Here is a 27,423-nt window from a genome sequence, read left to right on the forward strand (position 1 = left end):
AAAACACTTATCTTTGACACATATGATATGTAGGATATACTTGAAGATTCAAAATTTCACAAATGTTTCATTAGAGATAAAAATTGATCTCCCATTTTGAATTTATAAAAAAAAATTAACTCCCCTTTTCCACTTATAGAAAAAAACTTGATCCCCCCTGCATTTTGCCCCACCCCCCCTTTCCTCATGTAAAAAATGGTAAGTCCCTTATTGTGATTGTTGAAAATTGTACCATCTTCAATAATATACTAGTACTGATGTCTATATACTTTATGCCAAGATATATAAATCATCACATGTCTAAAAAGTAGGGAACACCTCATTTCCCAGGAATGACAAAAAAAAAACCAGACATATAGACTAGAAATTAAGAAATTATTGCCTGCATTTATTATTACAATTGTTGGTTAACTTACAAAAATGTGAGATTAATTATTGCTATTTTAGGAAATGTTGCATGAAAGTAATGTTGTCAAAATTCAAAAGTTTTTATTTTTACAATACCCATCCTGTCAGAATTTTTGCATTAATAAAAACATCTGGAATTATTTAAAAATTGACAGTATTTAGATATGACAATCTTGAGTTAACACTAATAAACGACTTTAAGCTTGATAAGATGAATGTTATTATATATATGTCATTTCATGCCTCATTTAGCTGTGTAATGTTCTTATGAGGAAATATTTCTGAAAACAATTGATGTTTTGTTCAGTCATAGAAAAGCTATGTTACGCACAGGCTATCCATATGTGTGTGTGTGTGGGGGAGGGTTTCTGTCTTTGGACAGGGACAAGATGATTTGTTCAGTCAGAGAAAAAAAAGGCTGTGTTAGGCACTAACTATTTATATTTTTTGGGAGGCATGGGTTATTTCTTGGGACACATTTTTTTTTACTTTAATTGAAAACTAAATATTTTTCTAATTAAACATACAGGAACAAGAGGATAATTTATTCAATCAGAGAAAAAAGCTTTATTAGAGACTGACTATCCATATTTGTGGGGGGGGGGGGGGGGGGGGGGGGGGTGAGTTTTTTGTTGAGACAAACAATTTTTTTATTACTTAAATGAAATTCAAAAACAAAACAAACTATTGCTAGTGAAATTTTTTATTACTACTTGAAGCAAAATTGTTTCAATGTTCAAACTTCCCTGCTAGTCTATGATCAAACATCCCTGCTAGTCTATGATCAAACATCCCTGCTAGTCTATGATCAAACATCCCTGCTAGTCTATGATCAAACATCCCTGCAAATCTATGATCAAACATCCTTGCATGTCTATGATCAAACATCCCTGCAAGTCTATGATCAAACATCCCTGCAAGTCTATGATCAAACATCCCTGCATGTCTATGATCAAACATCCCTGCAAGTCTATGATCAAACATCCTTGCATGTCTATGATCAAACATCCCTGCAAGTCTATGATCAAACATCCTTGCATGTCTATGATCAAACATCCCTGCATGTCGACATGTTGAGCTGTGATATATGATCAAACATCCCTGCATGTCTATGATCAAACATCCCTGCATGTCTATGATCAAACATCCCTGCAAGTCTATGATCAAACATCCTTGCATGTCTATGATCAAACATCCCTGCAAGTCTATGATCAAACATCCTTGCATGTCTATGATCAAACATCCCTGCAAGTCTATGATCAAACATTCTTGCATGTCTATGATCAAACATCCCTGCAAGTCTATGATCAAACATCCTTGCATGTCTATGATCAAACATCCCTGCAAGTCTATGATCAAACATCCCTGCTAGTCTATGATCAAACTTCCCTGCTAGTCTATGATCAAACATCCTTGCATGTCTATGATCAAACATCCCTGCATGTCTATGATCAAACATCCCTGCATGTCTATGATCAAACATCCCTGCATGTGGACATGTTGAGCTGTGATATATAATCAAACATCCCTGCATGTTGACATGTTGAGCCGTGATATATAATCAAAAATCCCTGCATGTCGACATGTTGAGCTGTGATATATAATCAAACATCCCTGCATGTGGCCATGTTGAGCTGTGATATCATCATGTTGTGGTTTATTTATTCTATTTAACACCACAAACAAAGGAAGTATTAGGTTACCAATATTAGTATGAGTAATGAATGAACATATCTTTTAAAGTTTACACCTTGTATTTTAATCTTCTTTGTCTTAATTATAATTTTATATTCATAGAGGTGTTTACAGTCAAACATTTAATCAACTCATAATTGTTATCTCATTCTCAAACAGTTGAATATATGTGAGGTCAGGAGTTCAATCTTATTAATTCTATCATGTCTTTCCCCACTCTTTGCTATATGAGTAGGAAGGGGCTGTGGTGGCTGAGTGGTCTACTGTATCACTGACTAGCCTGTCCACACTGAGTTTGTGAGTTCAAATCCTGCATGTGACAGGTGCACTTGACTCCAATCTTTATTGAAATGGATTGTCCGTTTTCCTGCCGATGGTTGGTGGTTGTCTTCATACACACAGGCTTCTTTCACACCCCCAAAAAACAACAAAAAAACTGACTGCCTCAAAAGAGTCATTGAATTTTAAAGTGTTTTGGTTTTGGTTTTGGAAAAATGAAAGAATTTATCTGATGGTCAATAAAACATCACACTTTCTCAATTTGATAATTTGAGTTATCTCCCTTCTATTAAAATTAACAATAATGATTTGACAATTCACACCAAACATGTTAGGATAGATTAGAAATAAATATAATAAAATATGATATTTTGTGTATTATTTGGTGATGACAGAAAGCTTGTCAATCAGCTTTGTGACTAACTCCCATCATTATTATCCCATAGCTGTAAACTTTAAATTATCTGTACTTCCGAGGTGAGATCATCGATGAAGGTATAACTCGCTACAGGTAAAATAATTGGAGTAATCACTTATATAACAACTTGGAAATAAGTCTTCTGGAGGCTGTTTATAATTTTAAACCCTTTGCTACTGTATGCATAGTTTAAAACTATATATATATTGTATACATGTAGTAAATCCTTAACGAGTCAAAAATGCAATTAAATGTTACATAATTTGTGGTCAGGCATTGTGGTCATAAACATTTCAAGTATGTTATCGTATTCAGACTCAGAATACAGAATTCAACCAATCACAACATTTGATTTGGTGTTTTGAACACAAATTTTGCACTCCCAGTCCCAAGTACTGAGTAAAGTTTTATGACAGAGATCGCAGATCTGGTAGTATTTTATCAACAGTTGAGAACATGGGTATTATTGAGTAGACAATACAATTCCTATCTCAGACACATTTTCATGTTTATTAGTGACAACCCAACATTTTTTTTCTTGGCCTAATAGGCAGTCAGGTCTGGTAGTATTGGTTTTATCAACAGATAAGAACATGGGTATTTTATTTGTAAACAATTAAAATTCCAATCTCTGTCTCATTTTATGGTCATTTGTTTCTGATCTTAATCAGTGAGACAATATTGATATAAGGGAGATAATTGATTGACTTTATAATGGAAATGGCGACAAATTGTCACTTGAATTATCATACCATTAAAACATAAAAGACGTGACTGATAAAATTGTTAAGTAAGAAACATGTTAGAACTTTCTTGTTCACTTTCTGATCCTGAACTTTAGACAGATCATTGAATATTTCAGATAATACTGAATAAAAACAACAAATTATAAACTTTAATTTTGCTGTCAGGCCTCTTTGTTTCTAGTTATCTCAGTCATTTATTCTGTTTGTGTGAAATGCTTCATTGTTATTTATATAAATTTAGATGTTCAATGAAGTACAAATTTCTTTTAAGGGAAGCTTGTATGCAGACTTAAACAAAATTACAAAATCAAATATCCATAAAAATTCAATTTAAAAATACGAAGATGTCGTATTATTGTCAACTAGACAACTCTCCAAAAGACACCAAATGACACAGAAATTAACAACTATATGACAAATGTAAAACAATTTAATCCAAGAAAACAAACAGCTTCTTTTTTTTAAATCACTCTCATTATCTTCAGTTAAATTGGACTTAATACTGTGAGACAGACCACTAAAGCTTGTTTCTAATCTAGATACTGTCGATTCATTTATTTTCCGCGGCACCAACTTTCGACGAAACTTTATATTTTCTTAGATAATTTTCTTAAAAATTATTGAAAGACAAATAAAAATTTCAATTTTTTTTAATGTGTAGGCAAATATAATATCACAAACTTTCCTTCATCCTTAATTTCCATGAGTAGTTATTAAAATGTTAAAATAATCAAAATTTCAATTAATTTCATTGTTCCTGTTCTGGAATGGTAATATCAGAAACTGGACATTTTGTGTATTATCATCTCTACTGTTATTACAAACTCAGGTTTTTTGTTTTAAACATCTGTTTGTTAAGTATTATTATCTGACCCTTTATCAGCATTAGGTGACAGATTTACAGCTTTAGTTAACCATTTTATAATTGAGAGAAGATATGAAAATTTCACTCTGTAGGGTTTGGATGCAAGACTGAATAAAAGTAACAGTTCAAAATCAATGTAGTTTAATTTTATCATATCTAGTTGCACATTCATATTAGTCCTCTTGTCAGAAAAAAAACCAGTTTGATATTTAAATAATAAAAAAAGATTTTTTTTATATCAAAAAGGAAAAGAAAGTTATTATTTCAATTTAAAATGTACTCTGTTATGTTTGTGAAATTCAGTGGTTAAAATTCTCATTTAAAAGATATATAAATTTAACACAGTTAAGCTTGGACATAGTATAGTAGTCCCAGAGTTGAGCAATTTTAATTAATAAATTGCACAATTAATATACATGGAAATATATACATTAATCAAGTAGATCTAATCAAAATCAGGTAACAATGTTATTGATGTATATTTTTTAGAAGCAATATCTGATGAAAAAGGTCCAACAAAGGCCCTGCAACTGGGATTTGAATTAGCTCTTAAAGAAAGAGATCATGCTCTGAGGCAGCTCCAGCAAGTGAAGACAGAGAGAGATTCAGCTTTAGCAAGTCTGGACAACATTGAAGGCAAGAATAAAACTCCAAGGTAAAAAAAACACCTCCACTCTCAGTTCACAAAACTTCCATGCATGTCAAATAAATAAATTATGAAATTAAAACAGAATCAAATCATGTGAACCCTAAGTGATTCAGCTTCGAATTGGAAATAGGTACATGCATGTGCAGTTAAATTTTGACAGACCTTTGGTTTTTTTATTGTCATATAACTGCAGTGTTACTGCACTACCTAATTATAACTTCAATAGAATATATGATTATATCTGTTTTATGTATACCATTCTTGCACAGGAACATTTTATTGCTATACAGATCCTGTGTACAAGCTTTGCTTACAAGGATCTAATAATGAATATATGTTCTGATTATTATATAGACAACCAATGAAATTATTGCCTGCAAAATATTGAAGGTGAATACATCATTATTTCCTAGTATGAAGCAAAAATCTTGCAATCTGATGGGTTAATTACCTGGGTGCTAATAGCACATCACCCAAAATAAACTACTTACACCTGGGGATAAAAAACATATTACTATGCGCAGCAATATAAAATGGTACATTTACATAAATTGCCAGGAGTATAAACAATTAAAAAGTGTAATATGGTATATTCATTTTTATATTAAAATTGTAAAAAAAACAAACTAATTTTATTTTTTTTTTGCTTGCCTAGTCAGTAAAAGATAAGTAACTTTATTTATTTATGTCTGCTAAGATGGCTAAGAAATGATTAGTTTGTTAAAAAATGAGTAAAGGAACAAACGCTTCATAAGAAATGAATATTTTATATTGGTGTAATCTGGTGTATTGAATTTACACTGGTGTAGAAAATTCTGTACACCCCTAGGCCTGATTACACCAACATAACTATTATTACAACAATTCCCGAGGACCCCAAAAAGTTCTTATAGGTGAAGTGATCTGTGTTGTAATCAGATTGTGTCCTAGAAGTCATGTAAGTCATAAGCTGTTATTGTTGATTTTCAGTAAATCATCGGACAGTAACCAGGAAAACAGATCAAAGTCTCCGAGTCGTAAACCCCGCAGTAAAAGTATGGAAAGTGATACCGAAATCGATGAAGTAAGTACAAAATGTTTTCAAACTAACTTTCAGCATGTTGTCATGACTATCATGACTATGCAAGAAATATATACCATTTGACCTAAAGAAACCAGCATTCTATTCCTCAATCAGAATATATGCTCATAGACATTGAATATGTGTCAGAATTTATAACACCATACAATAGACTATTTTCATATTACTGACTTTTTCCCTATGATTTAATTTATGTCACACACAGATATAAAACATAAAACAATTAGTTCTTTCCCCAATTGCACTGCTTGTAAGCTTGATTTTAATAGTGTAAGTTGCTCTTACATGACCAAGTACCAGAAAGTCCTAACACAGAGTATGTAACCTGTCGAAAATGATGAATGAAAATGAAAAATAAAATTGTTTTTAAGACGCCTAAAAAATTTCAGCCTCAAATGGCATGATTTAATCCATGTTGGCTCAATCTATGCTAATCTTATTTACTGTAATAAATATTTGAAAAAAAAAATTTGGCATATATGAAAGTGAATGTTAGACATGTTAGAAATGACTTGTGATAAGTTTATCTTTAATGGTAATTATTGTGGCAGTATTTTTACCATTGGCCATCTGATAAGGAGGTCTGTTTATGTATAATTTAAATATTTGTTATCTAAATTGAAATCACATGAGAAGGCAAGAAAATTATAGAATAATTATATCTATCCATTAAAATTTAAACTACCACCATTTTTCTCATACCTGTGAGGACAGATATTGTTACAGCTTTGGACCTAGAATCGAGACTGAAAAAAGAGCAGAAAACAGTCCACCAATGGGTCTTCGATGCAGGGAGAGGCGGGCTTCAGCTGGCCCTTATACAATAATGTATACTAGTTCATTAAAATGGATGCCACACTTAGCTCTAAAACATATAAATGAACCAAAATTTAAAAAAAACATACAAGACTAAATGGTAGTATGTATGTCCAGTTTAATGTGAGAAACTTTTTATTCCTTTGTTGAAAAATAAAGGTAAAATAAAGCAGTGTTCTCCCAAATATTTTCAAATACTGCCATAGGATATAAAATATACTGTTTCAGTAAAATTTAGTCACTGTATATATGATATAGATTACATTCTGATACAAAACAGTGGCGTAAGAGTGAACTGAAAAGAAGGTTGGGACTTCTAAAAGTGGGCTCATATATGCCAGTGCAAAAATCTATTGATATAGCACCATGGTACTGTGATATTCTAAGGCACTGGGGAGAACATGTAAAAGGGAAAAATTTATAAAAATATCTGACTGACTGACCCAACCATAGGTCTGGATTGAGGGGTCTTTATAACCATAGGTGAAGGTCTGGATGGAGGGGTCTTTATAACCATAGGCATAGGTGAAGGTCTGGATTGAGGAGTCTTCATAACCATAGGTGAAGGTCTGGATGGAGGGGTCTTTATAACCATAGGTGAAGGTCTGGATTGAGGGGTCTTTATAACCATAGGTGAAGGTCTGGATAGAGGGGTCTTTATAACCATAGGTGAAGGTCTGGATTGAGGGGTCTTTATAACAATAGATGAAGGTCTGGATTGAGGGGTCTTTATAACCATAGGTGAAGGTCTGGATTGAGGGGTCTTTATAACCATAGGTGAAGGTCTGGATTGAGGGGTCTCTATAACCATAGGTGAAGGTCTGGATGGAGGGGTCTTTATAACCATAGGTGAAGGTCTGGATGGAGGGGTCTTTATAACCATAGGTGAAGGTCTAGGATTAAGGGGTCTTTATAACCATAGGTGAAGGTCTGGATGGAGGGGTCTTTATAACCATAGGCATAGGTGAAGGTCTGGATTGAGGAGTCTTCATAACCATAGGTGAAGGTCTGGATGGAGGGGTCTTTATAACCATAGGTGAAGGTCTGGATGGAGGGGTCTTTATAACCATAGGTTATGGTCTGGATTGAGGGGTCTTTATAACCATAGGTGAAGGTCTGGATTGAGGGGTCTTTATAACCATAGGTGAAGGTCTGGATTGAGGAGTCTTCATAACCATAGGTGAAGGTCTGGATTGAGGGGTCTTCATAACCAGTGTTCCCGCCTGCCCTAATTAGAAGGGCGGCCCGCCCTTGGTGCCCTTACCCCCGCCCTTCTGCCCTCCAAAGTAAAAGAATGCACCCCTCTGCCTTTTCAAAGAAATAAAATTTCCGAATTTCATGCCTACCGGCGTTTCCGGTAAAATTGTTACCTGATTGTGTAATACTAATTAACTGACAATGGGATTAAGTTAAATACCTAATGCTTTGGCAGTTTTATCACCTTTGTTAATGATTGTTTACTGCTAATTAGTGGATTTAAGATAATTGAACAAATACTAGATATTTAATACAGAATGAAATGTCCACATGTTATCCATTTGTAATGTTTATGTACAGCATGTACATCTGAAAAAATTTATTTCAGTAGGCATAACAAAAAAAAAAATAAAATCTTAAACAATTTTATAGCATACATAGTTTTGACTTAATGCATTGGTTAAAAATGTTTTGTTTCATAACCATGAGTATGAAATTTAAAGAAGAATCAAAGAAATTTGTACTTTGAACATAACAAGATTCACTTCCTGTTTTACTTCTTGTATTTTATAATCCTCCTGACATAGGAGCACTCAACAAATTTATTTTTAACAATGATGGAGAAAAAAGTAACTGTTTATACCTTCTGCAATATATTATTGCATCAATATAATATGATCATCTACAGTCTCACCTGTTATATTTATAAAACTCCTTACTGAGGAGCACTTTGGTGTGCACTTAAAAATACTTTTTTGTAACAATTCAAATAGCATATTTACTATATGTTTGAACAAGTAATTTAAATGTAGATAATTTAATTACATTAAACATTCAATTTTGCATGTATAACTCCATCTTTCAAAACTACTTGTTTATTTTTATAGACTGGTATAAGTTATAAAACATTAAAATTTCTGATGATTATTTTCCTTACCAAATGTACAAGTTTGTTTACATGTAGATTAACATCAAAATGATATGCTTTGCTTCATGGTATGATAATTTGATAAAAAAAAAAAATTCTTACTGGAACCAACATCAAGGACACATTAATTTCTGAATATGGTTTGAATACAACTAATCTTCTCCAGCTGAGCCTAGCAATATTCAAGGTTACTTTATACACTGTCCAACAGTGCCCTTAAAATCTGGGTTATAACGCTAAAGTGCCCTTTCAGACAACTAGCACCCTTTTGCCCTGAGATTCTGGCTGGAACACTGATAACCATAGGTGAAGGTGAAGGTCTGGATTGAGGGGTCTCTATAACCATAGGTGAAGGTCTGGATGGAGGGGTCTTCATAACAATAGGTGAAGGTCTGGATTGAGGAGTCTTCATAACAATAGGTGAAGGTCTGGATTGAGGGGTCTTCATAACAATAGGTGAAGGTGTGGATTGAGGGGTCTCTATAACCATAGGTGAAGGTCTGGATTGAGGGGTCTCTATAACCAAAGGTGAAAGTCTGGATTGAGGGGTCTTCATAACCAAAGGTGAAGGTGTGGATTGAGGGGTCTTCATAACAATAGGTGAAGGTGTGGATTGAGGGGTCTTTGTAACTATAGGTGAAGGTCTGGATTGAGGGGTCTTTATTTCTTTATTTATTGAGGCATTATTCTGTAATTTTGATTATTTTGGATTTTTCTCATTTCTATTTATTTTAGCTATAGCACCCCGTTATTATATCTATTCTTTATTTGTTGGTCCATTTTCTCTATTTATTGTTTCTATATAAAAATATAAAATTAGGAAATATGGTATGATTGCCAATGAGACAACTATTCACCAGAGTTAAAATAAAGTGGATGTAAGCAATTATAGTCAACCGTATAGCTTTCATCAATGAGAAAAACCCATACTGTATATAGTCGGCTATGAAAAGTCTGGACATTAAAAATGAGAAACAATTAAAAAAAAAAAAACCCTGTAATGCTATTATGCCCATTCTATTCTATATTTTTATCCTTAATTTTGGGCCCATGATTCTCTAATTTGTAAACCCCATCCAGACCCTCATAGATGATCAAGTCGGATCAGGGTAATCAAAATGATGAATGAGACAAGAAAATTGAACTAAGAATTCACACTTTTATGTGAACATGTAAAAACATATTTAATACTATATAAAGGTGATGTCCTTTGTACATGTTATTCTTAAATTAAATTCTTCAGCACTGAACAATTTTACTATATTATAAATCAAATTTAAAGACGTTTAAAAGGAGAATTTGAAAGACCGTAGAGTGTGTTTGATTTGCTATGTCAATACTGTCCAAATCCTTTGTTGTTAGTGGTAGACTGTAGGGTGAAGTAATTATGAGTCAAAATGTACTTTGTTGTCATACTGCTTATCCGTAGAGTAACGGAGGAATTTTAACAATGTACTAAAACGGTCATATTTAAACAAAAGAATTGTTTTCTCATACTGTTTATAAGAAGAGTTACTGAGGAATTATAGCGATATATAAAAACAGTCACCTTTAAAGGAAGAATTTTTGTTTTTTGCCAATCTTTTGTGGACATGCTTTTCATTCCTTTTTATCCGTAGAGTAACAAAGGAATTCAAGCCATGTTTTAAACATTTATTATACTTATTGTTCTTAAAAGAACTGTATAGTGTAGAGTAATAGGAATTCTTGTGATGTCCAAGGTTGAACTGTATATGAGGAAAATTTGTTTTTGCCAATCTTTTGTACAACAAAGAAATTTGAAGATGGACCTGCCAAAGTTTGATGATCATTCATTGTGTTCAGATCTATAATACAAGTGTTCAAATCTCTATCATTGGCTCAACAAAAGTATTTGAGTGAAGAATGTTAAAAACTTCCTTGGTTCGCCTTTCTTTATTGAGCCTTTATATGCACTGATAGAAAAAAGCTAATTGTGAATACCTTTATAGTGTTTATACATGTATGTACCAATAGACCAAAGCATAGCAATAGCTGTTTAATTCGTTATAGTGTTTATATGTACCAATAGACCAAAGCATAGTAATAGCTGTTTAATTCGTTATAGTGTTTATATGTACCAATAGACCAAAGCATAGTAATAGCTGTTTAATTCGTTATAGTGTTTATATGTACCAATAGACCAAAGCATAGTAATAGCTGTTTAATTCATTATATCAGAGTTCTGAAACATATTGATTGACTAAATAGATGGTGATTGCTACATGTGATATATAAGAGGATAGAAATACATGATTTCTATAGAATCAGAATAGTATTGTATCATTTGTATTCTACAGCAAATAGCTGCAAAAATAGTATTGTATCATTTGTATTAAACTGAAGATCAAAGACATCGCTACTTCACACCATTATTCTGACAGCAAATAGCTGCAATTAAATTGTTTGCAAGAAACAGGATAAATTCTTGTTCATGTTACCATTGTTCTATGTTGATTAAGACTGAATTTGAACAGTTATATAAGTGCATGAACAAAACATCCCACTAAAGATTCCTTGTAAAATCTATTTATTTTACGATTATGTTTATTACCTTCCAAGTATAGACAAGCTAGGCTTTGATGTCTAAATATTTTGATGGTAAAATTAATTAATCTTGAGACAAACTTAATTAGGTGGTAAAATTGTCACATGGTTCCTGTTTAGTTGTGTCATAATCAAGTGGATGTTTTAAGTACCTAAATATTTACTTAAGTTTAATAACAGTTGTTATAACTAGATGATCATCAGAACAATAATCCAGCAAATATCAGTAGATATAAAGATTAATTTAGGCCACAAATTTGACAGGTTCATAGTGGAGGTATACCTTCAGACTCTAAAGATGTATATGTTGGAATAAGTTTCATGACTTTGTCTTTGGACCTGTTTTTACAAATAAGACAAGACAGGATCAGGCCTCAGGTAAACCTCAGGTTAACCTCTGGACACTTCTCAAGACACTTCTCAATAGATCTACATGTACATTGGACTATTTTTGTGGACCTAGGTTCTCCTGGAATTAAGGGCACCTATTTTGCCTGATTGTTGTGGATTCTAACCTATCATTTTATGTAAGGCTTTTCCTCAATGGAATTAGAACTTATCATATGGCATGTATGGATCAGACTGAATTGAAAGGAAATCCAATACTGGACAATTTTGATTGAAACTTACTGAGTTCTGCTCGACAATTTTTTTTTTATAGACTACAGAAAGTTAAATTACTGTGTAATGAATGAACAGGATATTACTTGGACTGATTTGTACAAAAAAAATGGTTGGAAAATATATATATCATTTGTAATTTTGGAAATATATTTGGTTCTGACAATTATTTATATTTATGAATTTGAGTGCTACTATAGGAGGATAGACTGTTATTTATGATCTGCTATACGCATATTCTGGTTGTCCCAAATGAGGAAATCTGCATTTGACATTTAAAATTTAATTGTGATTAATTTGTTTTAAAATTTTTTTCGAAAAATAGTTTCTCTTGAAGAAAATCCATAACTACTTGAATGAAGGAGAAACTTTGATATTTATTAAAACTGTTACATTTGAACAAGGACATTAAAATATACATGACTTATTTAGTATAGGATCGTTACTTGGAGATTGAATACATAGATGTCGTCCATTTATTCAAAGTTTTCAGATTAATGGGACTATATACAGCGAGAGAAGTTGAACAAACGATTCACGATTCACGTACAAATAAATATTTCCTTTATTCATGGCTTTTTACTAGATGTTTGTAATACAATGAAGAATTGTTGTAAATTGATATTTTTGTTACATTGAATGGAAATTAACAGTACAAATTGTCTGGTCTTACAAATCAACACGTCAATTTTACAGTAGAATCTAGAATATTTTACCATTAAATACAGGAACACAAAATTTGATGGCAAATAACTGTTTATCATTCTACCAACGAAAAGTTCTGAGTATAAACTTGATTTGTTAAGTCGGTGTGAAACCATCTATTTCTGGTTTCGTAACAATACATACATGTGTTTTATTTGTTGTAAAGGACATGATTGAACATAACTAATGTCATAAAAAGTGACCACACGTTATCTATAACATTGTGTATATGTATATTGTTTGTGTGGGGGAGACAACATACATGCATGTACATGAACATAAATGTGCATCTTTCACTTAAAGTAAGTGAATATTAAAGTGAATGAATATTCCAAACTTATAAAATTTTAAGTAAACCTATGATTTTGAATAGGACTTTCAGGATATGACGGAGGTGGTGATATATTTGTGAGAAAAGTGTCGTGTGTTTTCACAGTGATTTATATGTAATACTTATTGTGATAGATTAGTCTCGATGGCAACAAAAATTTAATTTAAAAACAAAACGAAGACAATCTGTCTTTTGGATATATGGATCAAACCATTGTAGATCATAACGTCTACATTGTATTCTCTGTTGTGTGTTGCTTACTTAATGTTTATGGAAGATAAGTGAAAGATGGAGAGTTTTTCATTTCTGATAAAATTATTAAACTTCATAATTGTATGTATGCCTGCTGTTTAGAAGCAAACAACTTGTCTTTTCATGAGACTTGTTTTGGAATTCAATAGAATATAACTGTTCTTTGGTTATTTTGGACACTCCATTCGTTATAACAGTGGATTATGTTTTCTTTTAAAATGAAGGGATTAAGACGTAGCTCGTCAGTCAAGAAAAATAAGGTGAGTTCCGCATGTTGACCTGTAATATATGGAATTTATTAACTTGATGTGATGTTTGTAAGTCAGCTGTGGTAGAGATTGTCCTAGATATTGACCCCATACACCATCTCAACATGTCAAGTTTTACTTGCTCTAAAATTAAATTTTTCTGAAAAAGAAATAAAAGTTCATTGATTAAAAAATATATCATTATTTCTTTCAACTTTTCATTTAACTGTTGGGTTTTAATTCATTGTGAGAAAAAGATTTATTTATTGGTTGAAAAACATGCAGCATTTAAGGACATTTTATTGTAAAATTTTTGCTAGATGTCATATGACTTGAATTTGAGACAATTACAGATCTCTTGTGAATGCCTCAAACTAACAAGGATATTTTTGTCTACAAACAAGCACACAAATTGTAATTTGAAGGAAGATTTTCTTTTTTCTCCCCTACTTTTTATGTGAGAACTACACAATTCAAATATCTCTACCACTCCTGTATAATGATTTATTAAAGGTTTGGTTAATATGTGTTGCATGTATATATATATATATCCACAGATTACAGGTGGAAGATTTGGTATATATGGCGTTTAATTGTTACTTCACAACTATGATTATAATGGAACAATGATTTTGATTGGATAATATCAGAATTTGTGGACATTTATTCCATGATTGACTGTTGGAACAAGGAGCAATTCTTCAATGTTTCAATTAATGTTATTACTGGGTATATTTATTTCTGCATTTGAGTTAAAAGTAAAGGTTATTTAACTACTGACAGTAAACGTATGATTTACCTGCGGAAATATGTACATGATTTATAGCATCAATCTTTTTTGGCACTAACTTTTCAGAAATATAAAGGAAGTATTGTTTTTTGGAGGATATCAAATTTTGCACTAATCTTCTGATATTAATCAACAATGAAAAATTAAAATAGTGATCAGCAATTTTTTTCCGACTAGCTGAAAATTGGCTGGATCACAGCACCGACGATGCTTTGATTTAATTTTTTGAAACTTATTTGGAAATCTACTTTTCTGTAGATATATGAAATCTTGTAGAACAGTTTATTGTGTAACAAACCATGAATGATAACAAGCTTTGATTGATCATCTAATAATTGATTACTCTGCAGTTTATTGACAATATTTAACCTTTTATGTGGACATTTGACCTCTGTTTGACCATTGCTGTAATTTGTGATCTATAACCAGAAATATAATTAACCAGGATTTTAATTGTTACCGGTAGTTATGATTTCCCTTATCACCATACCAGATAAAATGTCCATATATAGATGTCTTGTTTCCTTATACAACTCTTCCTGAATATATATATATTAATTTTTACCAAGATAAACTATCTGACCAAAGTATATTTTAGTACTCATATCTGAATAGACCAATTAGTTTCCAAATTTTGCACCTATACATGTATTTAATTCGTGTCAGAAGTCATAAGAAAGAGATAGAAGATATCTGAGGGATATTTAAACAAAGTCAAAAACAAACTGACAAATGCATGACTAAAAATGAAAAAGATCAAAACACAAACAACAGTATACCAAACATAGCTTAGATAATATAACTACAGACTGAAATAATAAATTAATTTTCCAGATAATATATCACAATGATTTTATGATTTTTTGTGATTTGGTGACATAAATAATTGTTTACTAGATAATGTTATTTTTATGATATTTCCACGTAATGACAATTTTACGATATTTCACTAATATATTCACATCTGTGCTGTACAAAGTTATAAAAAAAACCATCGCATTGTGTCAAATTACTGGTTTTCATTGTTATGTTAATTCTGTAACAAAGGGAGATTACTCCATAGAGTGTTAAGTTTGACATGTGAAATCCATCATTGTCATATTGTTATAAACCTACTCTAAATTTGGATTACATGTCGTGTATGTGTGTGCGGATTTAAATGCCAACATTTTTAAAATTTTCTACTTGATTTTTGTGTCATTTGTGACTTATTTAAAGGAGTTTATAACAGTTGGTATGTAGAAATTGAATTTAATTTTTTTTTAAATAACTTATGTAATAGGGAATGGCCATTATGACTTTTCTTTAATCAAACTAATCCCCAACATTGAAAAAATAAAGATTTTGAACGATCGCAAGACAAAAGCAAAAATTGTCTGATTGATAGGTTTTGCTATTAAATTTAATGTTAAGTTTTTATTAATTTTAAACAAAAAAATAATTAAAATATGATGATTGCATGGTTTGAAAAAAAACCATCAAAACATTATCCTCAAAGTGAAATAATCGTTCTCTTAGTTTAATTTTAGTATAGTGTAGTAGGGAAAAAAGATGGTTAACTTTGCAGGCATACACCTTCATTGAAATAAAGTATATTGGCAGTATTAGAAGAGATATTGATGAGGTCATCAAGGGTCATTATTAGAACTGACATTAGGCTTGCCAGTAGCACCCTTAGTTCCTTATGGTTCTCTTGAATTTGAATTGCTCCTCTTTTTACTGCTACATTTAGGCCAGTCTTTAAAACTTTTTACTGGTCCACCTCAAAATTCAATGGCCTCGGGCCAGTGGTCCAGTGCTTAAGGTGATCCCTGTTTATGTATGATTAGTTAAATCCAGATGTCCAGATATTGTTTTAAGAGCTATGTGATCCAGATGTCCAGGTATTGTTTAACACTGGGTGGTGCTTAGAAAATAAACTTTTTAACTGCTGAAAAATATTAATTAATTTTATTCCTATTTTAAAGTCAATTATATATGTATATATGTATTTTTAACTAAATTATCGTCACTAAAAAGTATACTGATTTAATAATTATTCAAACAATCTGAAAAGCTAAGGTCGGGACTGTGTGTGTTAAATAATTATGGTTGAGGAGTATTGTGAAAGCCTGTGGAGATCTCTCAGATGGTTCAGGAGTATTGTGGAGATCTCAGAGATGGTTGGGGAGTATTGTAATAGCCTGTGGAGATCTCTCAGATGGTTCAGGAGTATTGTAATAGCCTGTGGAGATCTCTCAGATGGTTGAGGAGTATTGTAATAGTCTGTGGAGATATCTGAGATAGTTGAGAAGTATTGTAATAGCCAGTGGAGATCTCTCAGATGGTTGAGGAGTATTGTAATAGCCTGTGTAGGTCTGTGAGATGTTTGAGAAGTATTGTAATCTCCTGTGGAGATCTCTCAGATGGTTGAGAAGTATTGTAATAGCCTGTGGAGATCTCTACATATGTATTTTTAACTTAATTATCGTCACTAAAAAGTATACTGATTTAATAATTATTCAAACAATCTGAAAAGTTAAGGTCGGGACTGTGTGTGTTAAATAATTATGGTTGAGGAGTATTGTGAAAGCCTGTGGAGATCTCTGAGATGATTGAGGAGTATTGTGGAGATCTCAGAGATGGTTGAGGAGTATTGTAAAAGCCTGTGGAGATCTCTCAGATGGTTCAGGAGTATTGTAATAGCCTGTGGAGATCTCTCAGATGGTTCAGGAGTATTGTAATAGCCTGTGGAGGTCTCTGAGATGGTTCAGGAGTATTGTAATAGCCTGTGGAGGTCTCTCAGATGGTTGAGGAGTATTGTTATAGCCTGTGGAGGTCTCTGAGATAGTTGAGGAGTATTGTTATAGCCTGTGGAGGTCTCTGAGATGGTTGAGGAGTATTGTAATAGCCTGTGGAGATCTCGGAGATGGTTGAGGAGTATTGTAATAGGCTGTGGAGATCTCAGAGATGGTTGAGGAGTATTGTAATAGCCTGTGGAGATCTCAGAGATGGTTGAGGAGTATTGTAATAGGCTGTGGAGATCTCAGAGATGGTTGAGGAGTATTGTAATAGCCTGTGGAGGTCTCTGAGATGGTTGAGGAGTATTGTAATAGCCTGTGGAGGTCTCTGAGATGGTTGAGGAGTATTGTAATAGCCTGTGGAGATCTCAGAGATGGTTGAGGAGTATTGTAATAGGCTGTGGAGATCTCAGAGATGGTTGAGGAGTATTGTAATAGCCTGTGGAGATCTCAGAGATGGTTGAGGAGTATTGTAATAGCCTGTGGAGATCTCAGAGATGGTTGAGGAGTATTGTTATAGCCTGTGGAGGTCTCTCAGATGGTTGAGTATTGTAATAGCCTGTGGAGGTCTCTGAGATGGTTGAGGAGTATTGTAATAGCCTGTGGAGGTCTCTGAGATGGTTGAGGAGTATTGTAATAGCCTGTGGAGGTCTCTGAGATGGTTCAGGAGTATTGTAATAGCCTGTGGAGGTCTCTCAGATGGTTGAGGAGTATTGTTATAGCCTGTGGAGGTCTCTGAGATAGTTGAGGAGTATTGTTATAGCCTGTGGAGATCTCTCAGATGATTGAGGAGTATTGTAATAGCCTGTGGAGGTCTCTGAGATGGTTGAGGAGTATTGTAATAGCCTGTGGAGATCTCAGAGATGGTTGAGGAGTATTGTAATAGGCTGTGGAGATCTCAGAGATGGTTGAGGAGTATTGTAATAGGCTGTGGAGATCTCAGAGATGGTTGAGGAGTATTGTAATAGGCTGTGGAGATCTCAGAGATGGTTGAGGAGTATTGTAATAGCCTGTGGAGGTCTCTGAGATGGTTGAGGAGTATTGTAATAGCCTGTGGAGGTCTCTGAGATGGTTGAGGAGTATTGTAATAGCCTGTGGAGATCTCAGAGATGGTTGAGGAGTATTGTAATAGGCTGTGGAGATCTCAGAGATGGTTGAGGAGTATTGTAATAGCCTGTGGAGATCTCAGAGATGGTTGAGGAGTATTGTAATAGCCTGTGGAGATCTCAGAGATGGTTGAGGAGTATTGTTATAGCCTGTGGAGGTCTCTCAGATGGTTGAGTATTGTAATAGCCTGTGGAGGTCTCTGAGATGGTTGAGGAGTATTGTAATAGCCTGTGGAGGTCTCTGAGATGGTTGAGGAGTATTGTAATAGCCTGTGGAGGTCTCTGAGATGGTTGAGGAGTATTGTGATAGCCTGTGGAGATCTCAGAGATGGTTGAGGAGTATTGTTATAGCCTGTGGAGATCTCTGAGATAGTTGAGGAGTATTGTCATAGCCTGTGGAGATCTCTGAGATAGTTGAGGAGTATTGTTATAGCCTGTGGAGATCTCTGAGCTTTCATTTTGATTAAAAAGAAAATGTTTATTTATACTCCTACAAGTTAGAATTATAAATTTCAACTTAATGTAAAAAAAATATGAAGGTGCTCATATCAGCTTACTGAGGAACTGGAAATGTGCATGTCCTGTCCTAGATCTTGGACAATTTGGGGGTTCAAGAGGAAGTGCAGGTAGACAGGAATTAACTTAACTTTTTACTAATAGTGCAATGCATTAATAAATGGTATCTTGTATCCCTTATATTTCACTTACATACTTTCAAAAATAAGGAGATGTGGTATGATTGCCAATGAGTGAGACAACTATCCACCAGAGTCCAAGTGACATGGATGTAAGCAATTATAGGTCACCACACAGTCTTCAACAATGAGCAAAAACCAATAGCACATAGTCAGCAATATAAGAGGCTCAGACATGTTAAAATGTGAAATAATTTAAACCAGACAACCAAAGGCCATGTATGACAAAACAATATACAAAAAACAAATACATAACACAAACACCACCACAGAATTACAGTCTGACTTTGGGCAGTCACATACAGAACATGGCAGCAGTTAAACATGTGTGTAAGTACTGAGCCCTCCTGTAATTTGGGACAGTGTTGCACTTAAATGCTTATTATTATTTCTATTGTATAATCATTCCAGTTCTTCCCATTGATTTCAACAGAAATTCTTTTCCCACCTAATATATTGTTATTTCAAATTTAGCAGCTAAATTCCTTTACCAAAAAAAAAGGGAGGGGGGCAACTTTATTTATTTATCTAAACACAATCTTTTAAATCAGAATGCATACTGAAAGCACCACCTTATTGAAAGATGAGCACTATTAAATATAAATTATGCAAATTTATTTAAATTACTTCATAATCTTATTTGATGTAACAGAGCCTTTTATGTTAATGAAATGATAATCCTGAAGTAACATTGAAATCTTAAATTATGTTTTAATGTGATATATGTTATTGTCATCTGAAGTTTTTTCTTTCAATATAAATAGGTAAACTCCCAAGAGAAATATGTATATTAAATTCATAATTAGGGAGAGAGTGTAGTCAACTGTCTACATGTTTTATTTGATATTGTTATAAGTTATACATTTTTCTGTCTGCTTTTAAGTTAGATAATCCTGTAACATCACAATCAAATACATATATCATGTTAATTTAAGACACTGCACCCTAAAAATTGACTTAATAATCATTTAAATGAAGTTGAATGTTAAATACTTAAAATGATATCCTGTGCATGGGACACAAACTTGTATGCTAGTACTCCTACAGAAGGTAAGTGGTTTCCAGCCTTTTCTGGGGCCTAATCCTGGCCTATTCTGGGGCCTTATTCTGGCCCTTTCTGGGCCTCATCCCAGCCTTTTCTGTGGCCTCATCCTGGCCTTTTCTGGGGCCTCATCCTGGCCTTTTCTGGGGCTTCATCTCGACCATTTCTGGGGCCTCATCTCGGCCTTTTCTGGAGCCTCATCGCAGCCTTTAAAAACTTACTATATCACCTGTGTTTTGCTGGTTTAAGAACTTTTATTGTTCACATGTTTGTCCTATCATCTTTATCATGGATAGTGTGACGATCATTTCATATTTACTCTTTAAGATTTAGTATGAAATTATTCCATATAATGTCAACATTAAAAGGACCAAGTTTACATCACCTGATTAATGTCTCATCTCTTCAGTTACGCTTGTCATCATCTAAATAGTTTTACATTTGTCATTTCGGGGCCTTTAGTAGCTTACTGTGCTGTATGGGCTTTGCTTATTGTTGAAAGCTGTACTGTGACTATAGCTTTTACTTTAATGTCATTTTGTCTCTTAATGGCAATCAAACCACATCTTAGTTGTGAGATTGATCTTGGGTAACTTAACTACCACTGTAGGTAAATTCCAACTGAATCCAAACAGAAAGAGAAAAAAAAGAAATCTGTGGAATGTTGAGCCTTGTAAAACCCTTGATCATATCTTATGTTCAGATAAGTTTTAGAAATAGATAGCTCTGGTTTGTGTTTTATAAATAGTAAATCAATTCTCAATCAATGATGCCACATTCTTTACATAGTATTTTATACTAGAATGATGTACAAATGAGTTGACCCAGGATCAATTTATATGCCACATTCTTTATGGAAAATTGTGTTGGAGTAATGTACAATTGATTAAAGCCAGGATAAATTACATGTAATAGCCACAATTTTTAGACAATTTAATTTTTGCAGTGATATACTTTTAATTATATCAAGGTTCAAATATGCCACAATCTGTGTAGAACATCAATTGTTCTTGAGTGATATACTATTAATTATATCCAGGATCAATGACTCGATGTCACATTTTGTCTTTATACATGTTATAGTATTTTATTTCTGGAGTGTTGTATGATTGATTCATATACTGGAATTCTGTACAACACTTTACAAAGGTAAATATTGTTTTTGTCTGATTTTAAGCCAAATTTTATACAGTGAAGAGATTTTCATGCCAGTTATCCAAAGCTGAAGCCTGCCTCCGGGTGCGGGATTTTCTAGCTGTGTTGAAGACCCATTTGTGGCCTTGGGCTGTTATCTGCTCTTTGGATCAGGTTGTTGTCTCTTTGACATATTCCCTGTTCCCATTCTCAATTGCATTAACATTATATTTTATTTGTAAACCTTTTCCTTACTTTAGCACAGTGCCTATAGGATACAAAAGAATTTGTTTTGTTTGAATATATTGTTTAAAAAGTAAAAGAGAGGGCATAAGAAATGACACTGTTAAGAAATGACTAAAACACTTAAAAAAGATTTGATGTACTTATTCAGAATAATAATCATCTTCACCATTGGCAGATCCATGGTGGTGTTCCAGGGATTGGAACCCCCCCCCCCCCCCTTTATTCTTTCTTTTTTTTAATTATGAGAACATTTCATGGTGTTCCAGGGGTTAGAACCCCCCTTTTTTTAAATATCTGAATCCACGTCTTTTTACAATGAATGTGCTTTGAAATATGTTCTCCCACATTTTTTTGAATGCTATAATGAGCCTCTGATAACATTTAACAGTAGAAAAAAATTTCTAAAAATTTAGAAAATTTCTTTTTTGGTATGTGCCACTTCAAACATGTCAGATTTAAATATTGTACTACCTTGTGACATTGTTAAGGGGATCATAGTTATGTAAGTGTTTGTTTTTATTGAGCAATCAAGATTACATTGTAAGTAACCCTGATCTAGATCTAAATCATAGTAAAACTCTTAAAACTAGGATCATCTTTAAATACCTGAGATAACTGGAGTTATACCTAAGATAAATAAGTTTAAATGTAATCAATGCTTGTGGCAGGTTTTTCCATTTGGTTTACAGTTCTTTGTTTTGAGAGTCTGAAAAGACTTCATTTTGAACCCCCACCCCCTCCATTTTCATGCATGCTTGTGCTTATATCTTCAAACTATATATTGGGGTTCAAATTGACAAAAGGAAGTCTGTCTGAAAATATTAAGGTTCAGCAAGGACATATTTTCATTACCTATGTATAATGATAATTACAACTTTGATTTTGTGTTGGCTCAAAATAAATACACATGAGCATAACTTGACTGCACCCAATAAGAATTCAATTAAACAAAATCAGATGATCTAGGTAAGGAAGAAAATAAGATGGGCATAAAACCTTGTCATTAGATTATGAAGTCCAGCTTATGATCTTGTTGATAGATGTGAATTTCGACAGGACCTATCCAGGGGTAGGGGGGTAATTGATAATTGACCTGGATTATTGCATAAATTTGTTTTTTTAGTAAATTTTTCTGATTTTAACCTCCCCTCTCTGCCCTATTAGGCAACATTTTTACAGAGTGCACCATTGTTCTGAATATGCATGAAATAATTGACTCTGGATATTCAACAAGTAAAAACCATTGTTTGGTGAGGCGTTCAGGCTTGTTGAAAACTGAGGACTCTTTTCACCCAATGTAAACAATGTGTTCAATCTGTTTTCTTTATAAAAGATTTCTGTATTGCATGTGATATTATTGTTACATAGTCGAGATGAAACAGCAAATAATATTTTCCTCATATGCAAACTATCTGTTTAACACTGTTTCCTGCTGACCTCCCAAAAGTTTAGTTTCACACTTTCGGTCGCCTGTTAACTATTGGTCACTAGAGGTGCCAGGTCATTCACAAGTTAGATTTGTGTGTTACTTCTGTTTCCTATGGACAGGAACACCTCTAATAATATAAGAGTATAAGGGTAATTTTGTACCAAAAAATACTTATTTATTTTTTGGTTGTACTGTATTTCAACAAAGTATGTCACTTTGGTACCATTGCCAACATGGAGAATGTAACCGGAGAGCATGATTCTACTTGCAAAATCGCATGTCTCCACCGGGACTCGAACCCGGGACCTCTGTGTTACAAGGCAGCGCGTTAACCGACTGAGCTAAAGAAGTACTTCCTTAGCTCAACCACTTACGGCTGACTAAGTATCTACTAAATTTCTAAGGGAAGCAATCCCGTCACACTTCCCCAACCTCAAGAGTCATTATACTCTATAATGATGATATCTTCATCTTTTTTATATTTATGTTTTAACCTGGCTAGGTATTTCTTCTAACCGTGGGTTTTTATTGTTGGGAGCCAATGTAACCGGAGAGCATGATTCTACTTGCAAAGACGCATGTCTCCACTGGGACCTCTGTGTTACAAGGCAGCGCGTTAACCGACTGAGCTAAAGAAGTACTTCCTTAGCTCAACCGCTTACGGCTGACTAAGTATCTACTAAATTTCTAAGGGAAGCAACCCTGTCACAAGAACTTCTTAGTTCGGCCTGCTGGCAATAGTTAAGTTGTACTTAAGATATACCACCAAATCATTGGCAGGATGAATTATATATGCACATTACATGTGATATATGCAGTAACATGCCATCATACAGGTGTGTGACTCACCTGTGTGTCTCACCTGTGTGTCTACCTGTTGTTATTAATTATGTTTACATTAATGAGAGTAGATTTATACCTTACAATTATATCCGAATTAAAAAGGAGGTAATTTTGTATTCATGTGTTATTATTTTATGATTTAAAATTTGCAATTTGATTATTGAGAATTGCACGAATTTGACATACCTTGAGATTTAAATTACATTCTTTGAAGGATTAGGTTTCATAAATTTACATGTATCATGTTTGTATCATAAAAGTTTGAATAATAACACAGAATTTTCTGTAAACCTTGACTGACTTTTACTTACTTATCAATCCTTTACTAAAACATGTTATTGCATTTAATGCAATACACTCCAGGTGCAAATCCAGAATTTGTTTGAAAGGGGGTTTTAGTGAAAGGGGTTTTGCTGCTTAAGCTATAATTTTACATTTTCCATAATAAGAAAACAATGTTTGTGTGATAGCAATTCACGTAGATTGGTAATAATCAAGAATCTAAAAACTGGACAAAATAGCTTCTTTGATAGGAGGAAATGATGCAACCACTAAATTAAATTATCTTAAAATAGATATTTTTCCTTCGACCATGACACAAAGTCCATGGAAAAGCAAAAGTATTTTTATTGCTGTTCTTCATGCTAGAGTTACATACAGTGACCCTTTCAACATGATCCACAGGAGCTCTGGAAATCTTTTTTTAATAACATTATGTGCTCTCTAACCTGAGCCAGTATAAAAATAAGGAGATTTAGTTGTTGATGGCCACATATTGTTATTGTATTAGATTTCCTAAGCAACTGTGCATGAACCTGAAGTTAACGCCTCACTGAAAACCCCTGTGCATGAACCTGAATGTTACACCTCTCTGAAAACCTCTGTGCATGAACCTGAAGCTTACACCTCTCTGAAAACCTCTGTGCATGAACCTGAAGCTTACACCTATCTGCAAACCCCTGTGCATGAACTTGAAGCTTACACCTCTCTGCAAACCACTGTGCATGAACCTGAAGCTTACACCTCTCTGCAAACCCCTGTACATGAACTTGAGGCTTACACCTCTCTGCAAACCATTATGCATGAACCTGAAGTTAACACTTTACTGAAAACCCCTGTGCATGAACCTGAAGCTTACACCTCTCTGCAAACCCCTGTGCATGAACCTGAAGCTTACACCTCTCTGCAAACCCCTGTGCATGAACCTGAAGCTTACACTTCTCTGCAGACCCATGTGTATGAACCTTACTTGAGTTTCAGACATCAAGTATTAAGAAAAGTGACAAAGACCATTCTAAAACTGTCCATTTTTTCTCATTGTCAACTTAATATCAACAGTCTATTTGTATATACAACTATTAAATATGACAGAAATAAATATTAACATTCCATCAATGTCCCAACCATTTTATTAAAAAAACAATGACTACTCCAAACATAAACAAACTTCTGATGAATGATTTTATAACTAGATAGAAATAATTATACTGGACGGAAAAAATGTTGCTTGAGGGTTATTACATTTTACCGTGGCATTCCAGCGTGTAACCTAACACGGTTGTTTACTACAGGACCACCATTGGTGTTCTACTGTAATACACAAAATATGTGCAAGTGATCGGAAATAGTTTGCAACTGACTTATTACGGAAGTGATTATAGGTGCTGTCTTTTCAAGCTTGTCGGTAAATTTTGATGACATTATGTGAACTTCAACATTAAATATACATTTATATATGGTCAAGAACTTCTGGATCTAAATTGTGTTTGTAACATAAGAATAAATATAAGAGGGGATGTTTTTGACATGGAGAAGGTTTTTACAACCTTTTGACTGTATTTGCACATTGAAAGTGTGCAAAAGTAGGTATTTTGAGATGTGACTTTGTAAAGCTTATAAGATAAAACTTTCCAGTGTCTGTTTCCGATGTTCAAGATTTTTTTTTTTGCATATTTGAATATTACTGAATGATTTAAAGCGTATCAATATACTATTTGCCACTGGACGTAAAGCAACCAGCAATCAATCATATTATTTCATATTGAACATAATAACCAAGGAACACGTATGAATATTTTGTAATTAAATCTTTTCCGAAATCTACATAAAATTTGTAAGAGCCTAAAGGAATTTAGATTTCTCTGTTTGATCTGACGATATATGTGTATGATATGCTTATAATCAGTGTTTATGTGGCGTTTATTTCAAGTTTATTACATGTTAATGTCATAAGAATGTTACTATGGTTGACAGTTGGAGTTTGATTGGAAAAAATCAGAGAAAGTTCAATGTATTCAAGTAAATGTGCGACATAACTTCATAAGAAATGTCTAATCTTGAAAAATCAGTCGTGTAGAACTCTATTCCAGCTTCATCGGAACAAAACCTATAAAGAAATTAGAAATTTTAATAATTCCATATGTGTATTTTGGACTTCTTTTGTTCATTCCATATCAAGGCTTTAAAAAATGAGTTGTGTTGGATTGTAACAATGTCTTTCTATTGGATATAATAGTACCATCTTCTTGTAGTGGAAGTATTTTGATTTGTGAATGGAATACAATCTTTTGGAATCATTTAAGATGCAATAGACTTTTGAAATGATTTCACTTTTTAAAATTTATTTAGTGAGAAAAGCAATTGTCATTACAAGTAGTGAAATATAAGACTGCATCTAAGTTGGTTGTGGATTGGAACTTAAGTATCTACATTATACTGTATTTAAGTATCTCTGTTATACTGTATTTAAGTATCTACATTATACTGTATTTAAGTATCTCCGTTATACTGTATTTAAGTATCTCTGTTATACTGTATTTAAGTATCTCTGTTCTCCGTAAGTATTTAAGTGATACTTGCTGTCTAATACGCTGTGCATGCTCAGAGTACTTACATTGTATTTCAAGACTTCTACTTACATCATTGACAACAGAAATTTGTATAAGGAGGTCCAGATAAATAATCACTTTTTTTTTCAAATTAAGTGAGTAAATTAGGAGCTCAGAACTGAAAACAGTTTTGATTTTTGTAAATAAGGAAATTAAAAAAAAAGTTGTTTAAAAGGGTTGTTCACAGCATCAATGCCTGTCGAAACAGAGTCAAAATTTGAACTTATAATATAACTTATAGAAACCTGTCAGTAAAGTAACTAAAAAACTTAATAAGCATAATCTAGTTCCATATTGTAGAAAGCCATAAAGGTCATTTAAATGTTGACCTCATTATAACATTGTCAGAGATTTATAACGAGGTGATTACAGATTTAATGTATACAAATTAATAAGGCGATAATTCAATTACTCCACAAATTACAATATACTAATACATTGACATCATTTTCTGGTCCATGTGTGCCGTAAATGGCTCAGACATTTTTATGAGATAACAACGTTGTATGGTGTGACTGTCTAGATCCATACACACCCCTTTTACGTGGATGAGATTTGGACCGCTGTCTAGATTCAAACATATCCCTCATGTGGAGAGTTACGTGTTGAAAGCTGGTGTTCTGGAGTTATTGTACAGTTTATGACAAGTTTTAAATGTGGATCTGT

General features: G+C 33.3%; 1 protein-coding gene and 1 long non-coding RNA gene across 21 annotated transcripts in view; both read left to right on the top strand.

Annotated features, from left to right (window-relative positions):
• The window catches only part of LOC127731659 (tight junction protein ZO-1-like), a 611,031-nt gene that overhangs the window by 16,303 nt on the left and 567,305 nt on the right, over positions 1–27,423 (top strand). For 14 of the 17 annotated variants that reach the window (XR_007995667.1, XR_007995666.1, XR_007995665.1 and 11 more), the window contains exons 2-4: positions 4,901–5,066; positions 6,030–6,123; positions 13,781–13,816. Coding sequence is in view for 14 of the 17 variants with exons in the window: in XM_052240418.1 (XP_052096378.1) it covers positions 4,901–5,066; positions 6,030–6,123; positions 13,781–13,816 (296 nt within the window). In the remaining 3 variants the exon portion in view is untranslated. Of the gene's footprint in view, positions 1–4,900; positions 5,067–6,029; positions 6,124–13,780; positions 13,817–20,142; positions 20,226–27,423 lie in introns of those variants that run through there. The other 3 variants (XM_052240417.1, XM_052240428.1, XM_052240426.1) reach the window with 2 other exon arrangements.
• On the top strand, positions 7,210–8,160 carry LOC127731671 (uncharacterized). 4 transcript variants are annotated; one of them, XR_007995677.1, is made up of 4 exons: positions 7,210–7,446; positions 7,669–7,842; positions 7,958–8,029; positions 8,066–8,160. It is a non-coding gene; the product is annotated as an uncharacterized LOC127731671 (long non-coding RNA). The 4 variants fall into 4 exon arrangements; XR_007995675.1 differs by lacking the exon at positions 7,210–7,446 and adding an exon at positions 7,491–7,596; XR_007995676.1 differs by lacking the exon at positions 7,210–7,446 and adding an exon at positions 7,491–7,596 and having other exon boundaries at positions 7,958–7,993.

This window comes from Mytilus californianus, unplaced genomic scaffold, assembly GCF_021869535.1.
Source record: "Mytilus californianus isolate M0D057914Y unplaced genomic scaffold, xbMytCali1.0.p SCAF_20, whole genome shotgun sequence".
Classification (NCBI taxonomy): Eukaryota; Metazoa; Mollusca; class Bivalvia; order Mytilida; family Mytilidae; genus Mytilus; species Mytilus californianus.